The 14,125-nt window shown below is 43.2% G+C and overlaps 1 protein-coding gene across 1 annotated transcript in view; it reads right to left on the bottom strand.

The window, feature by feature from the left end:
- The window catches only part of LOC113033639 (solute carrier family 28 member 3), a 46,586-nt gene that overhangs the window by 15,377 nt on the left and 17,084 nt on the right, over window positions 1–14,125 (bottom strand). Inside the window, exons 2-4 of the mRNA XM_026187633.1 lie at window positions 9,049–9,134; window positions 8,822–8,913; window positions 5,817–6,006 (exon numbers count right to left, since the gene is read on the bottom strand). Of these exons, the coding sequence (XP_026043418.1) occupies window positions 5,817–6,006; window positions 8,822–8,913; window positions 9,049–9,134 (368 nt within the window). The remainder of the gene's footprint in view (window positions 1–5,816; window positions 6,007–8,821; window positions 8,914–9,048; window positions 9,135–14,125) is intronic.

The following is a 14,125-nucleotide window of genomic DNA, read 5'->3' on the forward strand; positions in this document are numbered from 1 at the left end:
CTCCGGTTTCTAAGAGAAAGCGGCGTTCTCGTCGTCGCCGTCCCTCACTGCAACCCGAGTCCAGTTCTGAACTGCTGGACGTGGTGAGTGAACAGAACAGTTGTCACCCGGCTTCTTCCACGCTGGGAATTTCCAGCTCTGAGCCGGCGAATTCGGAGTCGGTTAACTTTTTGACTGTTAACTCAGGGTCTGCAAAGACAGAAACTGATGATCCCAAGGTGGCTGACTCTGAGGTTGTCTTTCGGGACTCTGAGCATTCTAATCTTCCCTCTTTTGTTTCTTCAAAGTTTGAGAATATTCAGGAATCAGATGACCTTATTTCAGAGTCAAAAGAGGTTTTTTGTCCTGTAACTGAGAGTGGTGTTTCTGGGTTTCATTCTGAAAAGACTGGGGTTTCTGTTTTCGCTTCTCTTGGGTGGCTGTAGCTCAGGTGGTAGAGCAGGTCATCTACTGATCGGAAGGTTGGTGGTTCGATTCCCGGCTTCCCCCTAGTCTGCATGCCAAATATCCTTGGGCAAGATACTAACCCGAAATTGCTCTCCGATGCATTCATCGGAGTGTGAATGTCAGTTGTGCTTGTGCGAATGGGTGTGAATGGGTGAATGCACAAGTTGTGTAAAGCGCTTTGAGTGCTCAGAAGAGTGGAAAAGCGCTATATAAGAACTAGTCCATTTACCATTCTCAGGCAGGTTATGTTGATTCCGAGCCATCTGTTTTTGGATCAGTTAATAGTGAGTTTCCAGATGTAGATTATATATGTGAATCTGTTATGAAATTTTCTGACTTGGACAATCATGATCTCACTCGGGACATTAAAGATGCAGCTCAAAAGACTATTTCTCTTACTGCTAAACTAAACAGGGACAGTTCAATTTCCCAGCCACATTCCATCTATGCTGTGCAGGCTATACCTCATGAGGCTGTTGTTGGTGTTGCTTCACCCATGGTTTACGCGGCTCACCAGCCAGTTCATTCTGAGGCTTCCTATGATAAACCTCATGTTTCCATAACCTCCCCCGAGTTAAATTTCAGAAGCCTAGAGTCTGCTTATTCAAAGACTGTTTGTGTTGCTCATTGTGAACTCTTCCAGACTATACGTCCTGTGACTGTCCAGGTTAAGACCAACCAGGTGTCATCTGCTGTTACCAAGCTGGCAAAAATACTTGGTTTGAACACTGCAGAAGTGGTTGCTCAAGTTAAAGTTTCGGATCCACGATCATGTTTGTATGACTCTGTGCGCCGTGCTTTTCAGCCAGTAGCCCTGGACACTGTGTGTGCAACTTCCCAGGCTGCGTTTTGTAAGACTGTGTTTTATGTTGCTTCACACCCAGTTTCTTCAGATACCGCTTGTATAATTCCTCCAGCACCTGTGACTGCCCCTGAACTCGTTTTTTCTAAGACTGCTAACGTCAACCTGGACAACTTAAGAATAGCGGTTTTACCAAGGTCAGCCTGCCGTAAGTCTCGGTTTTCTAGAACCATGTCTGGTACCATAAACCTGGTTTTCCCAGTGACTGTTACAGCTCCTCTGCTCTGCTCTCCGCGTCCGGTTCCAGTTCCCAGGCAGACTATCGCTCCGTTCATCCCTGCACCTGTATCTGCTCCACGGGCGGGGATGGTGGGCGCCTGGTCGTGGCCTGTGCCTGTTCTGGTTCCCTGGGTGGGGGCAACTGAGACCCCGCTGACTCCTGCACCCGTTTCAGCTCCTCGGGTGGGAGCAGCGGCGGTCCAGCTAGCTGCTGCACCCACACTGGCCCCCAGGGGTACGGCAGCCAGAACACAGCTCTTCCCTGGCCCTGTATCTGTTCTTCAGGTGGCGGTGGCTGAGGTTCGACCAGGCCCAGTACCCGTCCCTGTTCCCCGGAGAGGAGTTGCTGAGAGTCGGTTACCCGCTCTGTTGCATGTTCAACAACCATCACTACACCCAGCACGACCATCATCGCGACCACCACTACAACTTCTGTTTCAGTCAACCGTCCAGTCTCACGTCATGTTAGCTGGGGGTTCAGGTGAACCCAACCAGCGACCTGCCTCGTCTGCTGGGGGTTTAGGAGAACCCAGCCAGCCTCAAGTGTCGGCTGCTGGAGGGCCCGTGGAGCCCGTCCAGCCTCATGCCACGTCTGCTGGAGGGCCCGAGGAGCCCGTCCGGCCTCATGCCACGTCTGCTGGAGGGCCCGAGGAGCCCGTCCGGCCTCATGCCACGTCTGCTGGAGGGCGCGAGGAGCCCGTCCGGCCTCATGCCACATCTGCTGGAGGGCCCGAGGAGCCCGTCCGGCCTCATGCCACGTCTGCTGGAGGGCCCGAGGAGCCCGTCCGGCCTCATGCCACGTCTGCTGGTGGTCCTGGAGGACCCAGCCAGCACATCTCCACATCACCTCCTGCAGCCGTCCCGCTGCCGTCAGGTTCCGCAGCCGTCCCGCTGCCGTCAGGTTCCGCAGCCGTCCCGCTGCCGTCATCTTCGCCTGGTCTGGCCTCCGCATCCTCATCATCTTCGCCTGGTCCGGCCTCCGCGTCCTCATCATCTTCGCCTGGTCCGGCCTCCGCGTCCTCATCATCTTCGCCTGGTCCGGCCTCCGCGTCCTCATCATCTTCGCCTGGTCCGGCCTCCGCGTCTTCATCTTCGTCTGGTCCAGCTTCAGCTCCGCCTTCGTCTGGTCCTGCCTCGTCTGGTCCTGCCTCGTCTGGTCCTGCGGTTGCCACGCCGCCGTCGGTGCCAGCTCGACCTGTTCCGCCTCGCCTCTGCCAGCTGTTTTCCAGGCCGCTAAGTTGGCATCATGGCCTTCGGGGACGGCCTCCGGAAGGAGTTCGTCGCCACCACTGGCATCGCGGCCGCCCTCCGGACCTGCTCAGTGGCCACCACTGCCTTCCGAGTGGTCGGCCTTCAGAACTGTTTGCCCGTCGCCGCCGTTGCCGTGTGCACGGCCGGCCTCCAGAACTGTTTGCCCGTCGCCGCCGTTGCCGTGTGCATGGTCAGCCCCCTGAACTGTTTCGGCTCTTGTGTTGTCGACTCCCGGACTTTGCTATGGACTCGTGGATAGTCTTGTTTTGTGTTGACCTGTTTTTGGTTTGTTCTGGGGCCCGTTCTTCGTACGTCGCTTACTACATCCAAGATCAAATGACACATCCAAGATCAAATCATTGCGCTAACCGTGAGCTCGCTAATCCGGTTCCCCGAACACACCTGCTGTTGACGATTACTACAGCTGGACGCAGGAATGTGACATCACTGGGTGTCGTAAAAGGGGCTACGCATCGATAGTAGAAACATTGATCGGCAACCCGCTGATTGGTCGGCGAAAATGTCGAAGGGGCGTGCTCGGTATTTTCCGGCAGCAGAGCAAGAACTCTTGAGTGAGGGATTTCAGGAGTTTCAGAGTTTAATTAAAACGCAAGAGAACACTGCAAAGGCTGCAAAAGCAAGGAGAGAGGGCTGGCAGAAAGTTGCTGACAAATCAAACTCGTAAGTAATTCAATAATATTAATAATAATGGATTGGATTTATATAGCGCTTTTCAAGGCACCCAAAGCGCTTTACAATGCCACTATTCATTCACTCTCACATTCACACACTGGTGGAGGCAGCTACGGTTGTAGCCACAGCTGCCCTGGGGCAGACTGACAGAAGCCAGGCTGCCATATTGCGCCATCGGCCCCTCTGGCCAACACCAGTAGGCGGTAGGGTAGATTTATCATATCACACCATATTATCCAATATTATATTACATTATATAATATGTTATATTATACCCCCTTTCACATTAGAGCCACAACAGGACCCACTAGAACATGGGAACAAGTAAAAGTGAAATATAAGAATATTCTACAGAATGGTAATATTTATCACTTATATTGCTTGTCGTCTCTTGGAAAGAGACCCTGAAATAATCTGTTTGTTTGTTCATAACAGCAACCAAGAAAAGGGCAGAGCAAAAAAAAGACAGGTGGTGGTCCTGCACCCCCTCGTCAACAAGTTGGTTAAGTAAATAATACCCTCACGGGAAAATCGATATCTCTCTATGAGCACACTGTCGCGCTGAGCTAAAGGATCCTGTCTGTCCCGCAATATACGCTGAATTCTGAGGACTCTCCTTATCAATCTTGCACCTTCCGCAATGGGTTGCTCGCGTAAACGGACAGGATATGACTGCGACAGACTTCCCAAATCCACCTTCGCTTTTATAGCCGTGGTCTCTCATCTTGATTACACGAAGTAATTTACAATTGCTACTCTGAAATATGAATTACATCTGTAATAATCACATACATGTAATAGAATGTTAATAGTACATTTCCCTTTTTTAGGAAATGACCTGTATGTATCTGTGTGAAATCAATAAAAGGATCAAGTGCTGCATTATCTTTAGTTACATTGATGTTATTTATTTATGGTGAAACAGTGGTGGAATATCGCTGTTGCTTTCGTATGAATGACGCGGACATTGGTCTCTTGTGCTCCTTGTTTTTTGTTTGGTCTCTGTCCCTCCGTCCTGGGCCCCCTCCGCCCACCCTGGCCTGGTGCTTTGTGCCTTTTTTGTTTGGGGCTGTCGGGCGCCAGCCCTTTGAGGGGGGGTACTGTCACGGTCCTGAGTCTGTGGACTAATACAAACAGAAAAACTTCTGTTTGTATTAGTTATCTTTGTTTTCATGATGTGTTTTGATTCTCTTGGGTTTGATTTCTGTCACTGTATCCCCTAGTTTAGTCCACGTCTGTTCAGTTTCCTGTTTTACTTTGAAAGTCTGTGTACTATGTCAATGTGTTGAGTTTTGCCTCCCCTTGTCTTGTCATGTCTGATGAGTCCCAGCTGTGCTCTCCTCCTGTTTCACATTCCCTAATCACCTCAGTATGTATTTAAGCCCTGTGTTTTTCCCTGCCAGTTGTTGCGTCCTCCACGTTTGTTGTGTGTGTATCCATGGTCGTCTTCCTTCAGCATCTCCTGTCTAGTTAGTTTAAGTTGTTGTTTATGTATCGTCCAAAGGTGACTCTCCAGCAAATAAAGCCGTCGTTTAAGTTAATGTTTTGTCTCCGAGTCCTGCACGTGGGTCCAGTCACTGACAGCCACACAACTCACCGTGACAGTATGTTTGTTTTTCTTACGGGAGTGGCAGTTGGCAATACATTGTACATTTCTTTATTTCACCCGCCCCCTTTTTTCTGCTTGTCCTGCCTTAGTCATTGTCATACAGTATACCACATATATCTGAAATGACACAAATAGAAATGAAGACATAAAGAGATAAACCCTGAACTAGAGGAGTGTGCAGAGAATTTATGTTTTTAACATGACAGTGCATTCAGATCATAATTCTGATCGCAAAAGCTGCTAGACAGAACAGGATTTTAAAAGAATGTAATATGGTTTGTAGACATAAGCCAAAGGCTGTACTGTAGGTCAAGCATTGATGTTATGAATAATAAAGCAGTATATATATATTTAAATCATCGCTTACCATCTACAAGATAAAGAAAATTAAAATGATCCAGGTGGGGTGCATTTCAGCAAATCATTTTATTGTGTTTAATGCAACACTCATGTCAGTCTCACTAATCAGAAACTTTATCCGTCTGAGGATGCCGTGATTTTTAGAAAACTAAGAAACCCTCCACATGCTGAACTGTCTCGCACATCATTCACATCAACGAGGGATTTTTGGTATGCTATCTTTACAGTCCCTCACATTTTTTCTTCCTGTGTCATTATGGTGAAAAGATCCGTTCTCTCAGCCCACCTGGCCAACCCCTAGGTGCCCAGTTCCTTTGTCATAGAAGGTGCACATGGGAGCAGAAAGGCTGAAATATGATTTGCCTCATTTCTCACCATCTGATCCCACACCAGTTCCTGCTGAGAAGGTCTCTGATAGGAGCAAGAGCCTCCCACACTTGCTCACCATATCGTTCCATCATCCAATCCCAGACCAGGAAAAAAATGGTTACCAAGGAGATGACCAGCAGCCCAACAGCCCGATGGAAGTTCACAACACATGCCGCTATCACCATGGCAACAAAGCCTGAAACAAATATAGAATCAATGTGTTACATCCTCGCATGACCCTCAGACTACTGACATGTTAATGAAATGTTTTTATTTAGACTACTGCATTATCTGTTTTGTATCTAATTAGCTAATTAGCTTAGCTAGTAACATGATTAAACAAATTCAATTGTTACCTGAACATTAAAATGCAAACTATACTATAAATAGCTAAAATGTATAGGTAAAGAAGAATGAATTAATGTATTTTATCAAAGGTGGTGTAAGATTTTTTTTTCCACTCAGAGTATGATAATTGTTTACAAATGGAATTCATGATTAAACTTTTTTACTCAAATAAAAGTAAAAAAGTACATGTTCTCAAATGTATTCAGCATTTAAATGTAATCCTTTGAAGGACTTTTAAGGCAGCTATTTATGTGTTAAGCTAACAGACAAACATTTTCATTTCCTTTTATGATGCTGCTAAAAGTACTTACAGCTATTTATTTATGCACAGCTTTTTAAAAGTCCAGCCATAGGTCTGGCCACTGCCACCAACACATTAATTCTTTTCTTTTTCAGCCAGACTTTTGTATATTTGCTGTTTGAGACAATTTGGGCCAAGCTTTAAGTGTTGGATAGATGACCTCACATTTGGTTGTATAATACTTGGTATACAGAGGAGTTTATGTTCAGCTGCAAGGTATGGGGCACCTTTTGTAAACTGAAACATGCTGCAATTAACAGCAACATTTTTCCACGTTTATCTCAAAAGCTTACAAAAACATGTTTTTTCGAGTCATTTTTTACAACATTTACTAAAATATTTGTAACTTTTTATATCTAAAATACAATTTTAAATGTTAAATCTAAGTATTATATTTAAAACTAAATGTTAAAAGTTTAATCTTAGTATTATATTTAAATCTAAATGTTAAGTCTAAATGTTAAATCTAAATGTTACGGGAAACTAGATATTTAGCTAACATGCAAATTTACAACGACAAAATGGCTCATAGCAGTGAGATGTGACCATCAGGGGAGAGATTTTTTTTATATTTAAAAATTGTATTTTAAATATATATATTCAGCTTACAAACAGCGCCACTTAGCAATGTGCACCGGTTCAGTGGTGTCAGAACAAGCCCATATCATGACTCCACCACCATGCTTGAAAGCTGGTGTGAGGTGTTTGCGTTGATATGTTGTGCTTGGTTTTTGCCTGATGTGATGCTGTGCATTATGGTTAGACATTTCCACTTTGGTTTCATCTACCAAAGGACAGCGTTCAAGAGGTTTTTTGGTTTATTTAGATGCAGCTTTAGAAACCTAAGCTGTGCTGCAGTGTTCTTTGTCGAGGGAAAAAACTCTCTCCTGGCAGCCCTTCTAAGCAAGTCACTTGTTCAGTTTTTTCCTCTAATTGTAATGTCATGAATTTTAACACTTTACTTTTTTTTTTTTCAATAAACGTTTTTTTCTGAGTATTGTCTGGTTTGACCTTGGGGTGAACTGATGGGGATGTCCATTCCTGGGAAGATTGTGTTAACACATGCCTGAATGCTACAGACCAGCAAACTGCCAAAAACTGCAGAGGTGCTCAGGCTTGCTGATCATCAGTTAATCAAGTACATCTGATTAGCAGCACCTGCCTGCGAACTACCCTTGCTATAGAAGCATCAAGGGCATAATAAATTTTCAGCACCACTCTAAAAAAAAAACCCTTTTTTTAACATGATGGTATGTTTTTTTTTCCTTTTAGATCTACATCAATTTACTTCAATCAAGTGTAATAACCACAACAGATTGAAACATCGTAAGATCATCTTTTATATGTTATTGGTCCCTCCATTTATATTCAAATCAGTTTGATATCAAGAATGTGTGTGAAGTAATCAGTAGCAAGCCTGTTCTAAAGTGGAAGAACAGAGCATTAAGTAAAGATATTTGTTTTTAAGATGTAGACAGTGAAAGTAAAAGGATGTCAGAAAAATTGACGTGGGGGTGCACGTGAAAAAGGCTGGAAACCATAGAATGTACTTTAAAGCCTGTGCACGCTAAAAAGATCATTTTACATTTCAATTCCCTACTCTGGTTATTTTTGTATTATGGACTCATGACAAGGTGTTTTGAGCTGGAATCTATTATCTACTAAAGATGAATTGAGATGAAAAAACGTGTTTCATTAAAGCTCATATTATCTACATGTACTCCACACACTCCTATCCTGAATTTTTGAATGATGGCACTCACCACTAGATGTATTCAGTACTCACCACCTGGCAGAAAAGCAGGTTTGGGGTCATCATCAGTGCTAAAACATTAACTAAACTTTTAACCTTTTATACAGTCAAAGATTAACAAGCCAGGTGTTTTGAAAAGCAGATATCCTACAAAGGGACTCAGATAATGGAATAAATAATTGCCTAAATTTTGGTGTGTTGTTATCTTTGAATCAATAAGGTGTCACGGTACCATTCGTGGGATGCGAAATGTCATTTTGTGTCTGCCTGGACAGACCTTGACAAGTCCTTTTAGTACACACCACACATACTCTGATAAACCAAGTCTTGATTTTTCCACTGACAATGAAAGCGATTTGTAGTAAATTAAACTTTTACTTTTTCAGTCTGTTCCACAAAAACATGCTCACATCAATTTGCTCTAAAGGCAAAGAACATGCAGGTCCACTCACCTGTTAGGCTAATTTGTAAATTTAACAGCCCTTTACAACTCTGTACAAAATTAGAAATAGATTCTCCTTTTATGCTTTTGTATTTTAGCCCTATACAACTATAACCTACTTAGGGACCTGAGTTACACTTTAACAGATACAAACACAGATAATTTACCAGCAGCTAAAACTAGCTGGCTAATCAGGTGAATCTGGTCTTTGTGCTTTGCCATATAGCCCTGGAGTGCCTCCACTTTCTTTTCCAGCAAGCTGTTGACACACAGATAAGGGGAGTAAGGAGAGAGGTCATAAATGTTAGATCAAAAGGCTCACAAAAGAAAAGCTGGTGATTCAGAAGAAATGAAGAAACACTGTGTCTTTGGTTAAAAATGAGAAAGGACAAACCTCTTGTTGTGTTGTCCCATCTTTGCCGACGCATCGTCTATACCTTCAGATGAGATTTCCACATCAGTGCATATGTGCTGCTGTTCCTGTCACACATGTATTGAGGATCATTCATATTAGAAATTTGGCAGAGAGGACCCAGAAGCAATCAACAAACTTGTCTTACATGGATGTTTGGTCAGTGAGGCAAAAAAAGATCAAGAAAAGGATGTGTGTGCGTGTGTGTGTGTGTGTGGGGGGGGGGGGGGGGGGGTTAGAGGCAGTCAGTCAGACAAGTGGAAAGCCCATTTTGAGACTGCGGTGACTGAAGTTCTTGGATGGGATTGTTTACACAGCTCTTGCACAATGACATTCTTCTTCAAACCCTAGACATAGATTTATTTTTCCTTTTGCACGATGGCAATAAATTTTTTTTTTCATTCTTTCTGTATTATTTGTCAGGTTTCAATGTTATTAGTTTCTTCGTTTTAGTTTTAAAAATGTATTTAGATGGGGCATTTTTCCTGTTATAAGATTTAAGAAGTACAAAGCAGAGTGAACTTCCTATTTGTTTGCCCAACACAAACAAACCAGTGCCACCTCAGTGTTTGTTTTGTTGGAGAAATTTGGTTGATTTTAATGACTGAAAATGAAGACATTCCTGTATATTTAATTTGTTTTATTTAGGTTTTGTTGGATTATAATATTATTTTATGCCATGTTATACCCCTAATTGAAGATTGTGAATTATTATGTAGTTTTAGTTTGCATTATTCTCCTGAATTAGAAGAAGGTGATAACTATTGCATTTGTTAAACTGATTTGCATTACATTAGACTGCTGATTTATTGTGAATGAATGATATTGTTTTATGATGCATTATACTGCTGAGTTATAAGAAATGCTGTTCGCAGAAAGTCATCGCCTTATTTGTCTGATTAGAAGAGAACAGAACATACTGGAGTTTTCTGCCCCATCTCAGCAGGAGCAGATAAACAGGGAGCCAAGGTCGTAGCTTAGGCGCCGTGTGAGAGAAAGAATGTGAATGTTTAGGCTTTTATGATAAGGTGGGGGCCACTAGAGGCTACAAGAGTTTAATCAATGCTCCACCATTTTGAGATCTGATGCTGTCTGTGTACAGTGTCCATCTCCCACGCGTGTGATCATTAAAATCATCGTTCGACTCAACCCGGCCGGACCAGTGTTGTTATTGTGGTTTTTCCTCTTGTATCCATCCCCAATATTTGAATCCGTAACAGTTTGGGGGCTCGTCCTGTGGTATTGGGGTGGAAGTTGGAGGTTTGGACGGTCCGAGGTTGTCGAACGGACAGGCACAAGCCAGTGGTCTGACGTGAGTGGGCATAAGCCGGCTTACAAAGGTAAGGCACTACCTGTTGAATCTATTTCCAAAGTGTGCCAAATTGGACATGATAAAATTAAAGTCTACTCACTGAAATTACTGGTGGATGTCTGTTTTGATTTTGATGAAAAATCTCATGAGTTAAAGCAGTTAGAGTCTGCTAAGAAGAAGTTAAAGCTGTTAGAGTCTGCTAAGAAGAAGTTAAAGCAGTTAGAGTCTGCTAAGAAATTGGGTTAGAGTCCCAAGTAGTTTGGTAGAGAGTTGGTCATTTTGTTGGTTAGAGTCCAAATTGGTTATAAGAGTGAACCTGAGTGGTCATTTTGTGAGTTAGAGTCTCCATTGACCTCTAGGTTGCACTTGCCTCAGTCAGACTCTTGTTTTGGGGTGCTGACTGTTGTTTCAAAGTGTTATAAATTATTATTAGAGTCTGCTAAGAAGCGCATAGCCCGGAGGTTACACTCCCTCCTGGCAGTGGACGCGCGACCTTGACCTGTCGGCGAACAGGGTTAGTTCAGTTTGGCTTAACTGTGGGGTACAGGGCATCCTGGAATAAGCTAGGAGTTAGAGTCTCCTTACCGTTTGTAACGGTATCTGCGCTTTTTTGGACACTGTTAAATTGAGTTAGGGACTTTAGAGATTAGGCCAGATACAGTTAGAGTCTGATACTGGTTAATTGATTACAAAAAAGTTGGACTTTCTTCGGTTGGACCCGTTAACTTGAATTTGTCAAAATTGTGTAGGCGCTAAAGCTGTCAGGCCTGAGAGTGATTGTAAATATAGGACGTCTTTGTAATATAAAATAACAGAGCTGTGTGTGAAATGAGACTGTGTGTGATGTGCAGCTGCAGCGCTGCGAGCTATTTTTAGACGGTGTGTGAACATGCAAATGAGGTGGCTGCTGTGAAGCTGGGGCGATCGTGGCTCAAGAGTTGGGAGTTCGCCTTGTAATCGGAAGGTTGCTGGTTCGAGCCCCGGCTCGGACAGTCTCGGTCGTTGTGTCCTTGGGCAAGACACTTCACCCGTTGCCTACTGGTGGTGGTCAGAGGGCCCGGTGGCGCCAGTGTCCGGCAGCCTCACCTCTGTCAGTGCACCCCAGGGTGGCTGTGGCTACAATGCAGCTGCCATCACCAGTGTGTGAATGGGTGGATGACTGGATATGTAAAGTGCTTTGGGGTCCTTAGGGACTAGTAAAGCGCTATATAAATACAGGCCATTTACAGGCCAAGCGCACAGACGACTTTTGCTTGCTGTTTAGCGTGTTATTGAGTTTTATAATTATGATTTGCAAACAATGATACATGCCTGTAATTAAAACGCTGATTTTGCTGATTATAATATTACAAATAAGGTTTTGAATGACTACGATGAATGTTTGATGTTTGGCTGGGTTTTGATATAGAAGAGACAAATCGTGCTTGATTTAGACCGGCACTTCAGTCGGCAGAGTAAGATTGTGTGATAAATACGGGGGTGATTTGTTTCAGTTTTGTGGTGTGAAATATGTTGGGTTTTTAAAACTGACGTAGAGAAAGGAGAAATAAAGGGAGAGTGGAGAATTATTGAGAAGTAGAGAGAGGAGTGTGTTGGGAGACTGGCATGTAGTCTGCACTGTAAAGGTGGGCGTGTTGCCTGCTGGTCTATTTAACAGTGATGAAAATGATATTAAATAAATCTCTTAGTGTGTTGATACAGGAGGCTACGGGGCTGGACCAACTGCCCCCCACAAGCACAGCGGCCGAAGCAAAATTATAGTAATGGAAACCACACTCAGCAAGAATCAGCAGCTGTGGAAAAGACAGCAGCTAGCAGAGAATTAGAGGAGAAATTAAGGGAAGTTTTAACACATAAAATTGGGGCCAACAGACTTGTGGAGGTTGGGAAGGCGTCCGGAGCATCACAACAAAAGGTGAAACAAAAACACACACAAGCAGAGAAATGTGAGAGAAAGGCACGTGTTAGAGAAATGCCTTGTTTAAGAAAAAAGTTAAATTAACCCACCTACAAACGCACACACACGCAATGAAGAAACAGCTTACATTCATGAACATGTGAAGATTTTCCAGCAAGGTTAAAGCAGCGAAACTTAACATACACCTGTTGTTAAATGATAAAGTTTATCCACTACTAACAAATAAACTCTCTGGATTGCAGGACAACAACTTAACTTCAAAAAAAAGACACTGGTCTCACCAACCAGTGATGACACGACAAATTTAGTGGTTAAAAGAGTCAAATTGTGACATGTTTTCTGCTGATTGATTAATACAAGTGATTACTGAATGAAAGAAAATTCCATTTTTGGGGTTTTAAACATGATCTTAAGAATTTTAACATGCACCTGTGTTGTCCTGTCAACTTGGTGGGTCATGAGTTGATTATATGGTGAGAAAAAACAAAAAAAGGGGGAGAGAAGGCTGACACAGGGCCTGGCCCCGTTGTTTCTCCCCTTTCTGAATAACGCAGCCAAAACAACATCATTTTCCTGTCTAACAAAAGTTAGACGCTTTTTCTCTAATTGATCTTTCTGAGTTAACTTCAATAATTACTTCCTCCAAACCATCAACGTGTCTTTTAGACCCCATTCCTACAAAACTGCTCAAAGAAGTCCTGCCATTAATTAATTCTTCGATCTTAAATATGATCAACCTATCTCTAATGATCAGCTATGTACCACAGGCCTTCAAGCTGGCTGTAGTTAAACCTTTACTCAAAAAGCCATCTCTAGATCTAGCTAATTATAGGCCAATCTCCAACCTTCCTTTCATATCAAAATCCTTGAAAGAGTAGTTGTCAAACAGCTAACAGATCATCTGCAGAGGAATGGTTTATTTGAAGAGTTTCAGTCAGGTTTCAGAGCTCATCACAGCACAGAAACAGCTTTACAAATGATCTTCTTATGGGCTCTGACAGTGGACTCATCTCTGTGCTTGTCCTGCTAGACCTTAGTGCAGCATTCGATACTGTCGACCATAATATCCTATTAGAGCGATTAGAACATGCTGTAGGTATTACAGGTACTGCACTGCAGTGGTTTGTATCATATCTATCTAATAGACTCCAATTTGTTCATGTAAATGGAGAGTCCTCTTCACACACTGAGGTTAATTATGGAGTTCCACAGGGTTCAGTGCTAGGACCAATTCTGTTTACATTATACATGCTTCCCTTAGGCAGTATCATTAGAAGACATAGCATACATTTTCACTGCTATGCAGATGACACCCAGCTCTATCTGTCCATGAAGCCAGAATAACACACACCAATTAGTTAAACTGCAGGAATGTCTTAAAGACATAAAGACCTGGATGGCCGCTAACTTTCTGCTTCTTAATTCCGATAAAACTGAGGTTATTGTACTCGGCCCTGAAAAGCCTAGAAATATGGTATCTAACCAGATTCTTACTCTGGATGGCATTACCTTGACCTCCAGTAACGCTGTGAGGAACCTTGGAGTCATTTTTGACCAGGACATGTCCTTCAATGCACATATTAAACAAATATGTAAGACTGCGTTCTTCCATTTGCGCAACATCTCTAAAATTAGAAATATCCTGTCTCAGAGTGACGCTGAAAAACTAGTTCATGCATTTATTACTTCCAGGCTCGACTACTGTAATTCATTATTATCAGGATGTCCAAAAAACTCACTGAAAAGCCTTCAGCTAATCCAAAATGCTGCAGCAAGAGTACTGACAGGGACTAGAAAGAGAGAGCATATTTCTCCTGTTTTGGCTTCCC

Source organism: Astatotilapia calliptera, chromosome 12, assembly GCF_900246225.1.
Source record: "Astatotilapia calliptera chromosome 12, fAstCal1.2, whole genome shotgun sequence".
NCBI classification, from domain to species: Eukaryota; Metazoa; Chordata; class Actinopteri; order Cichliformes; family Cichlidae; genus Astatotilapia; species Astatotilapia calliptera.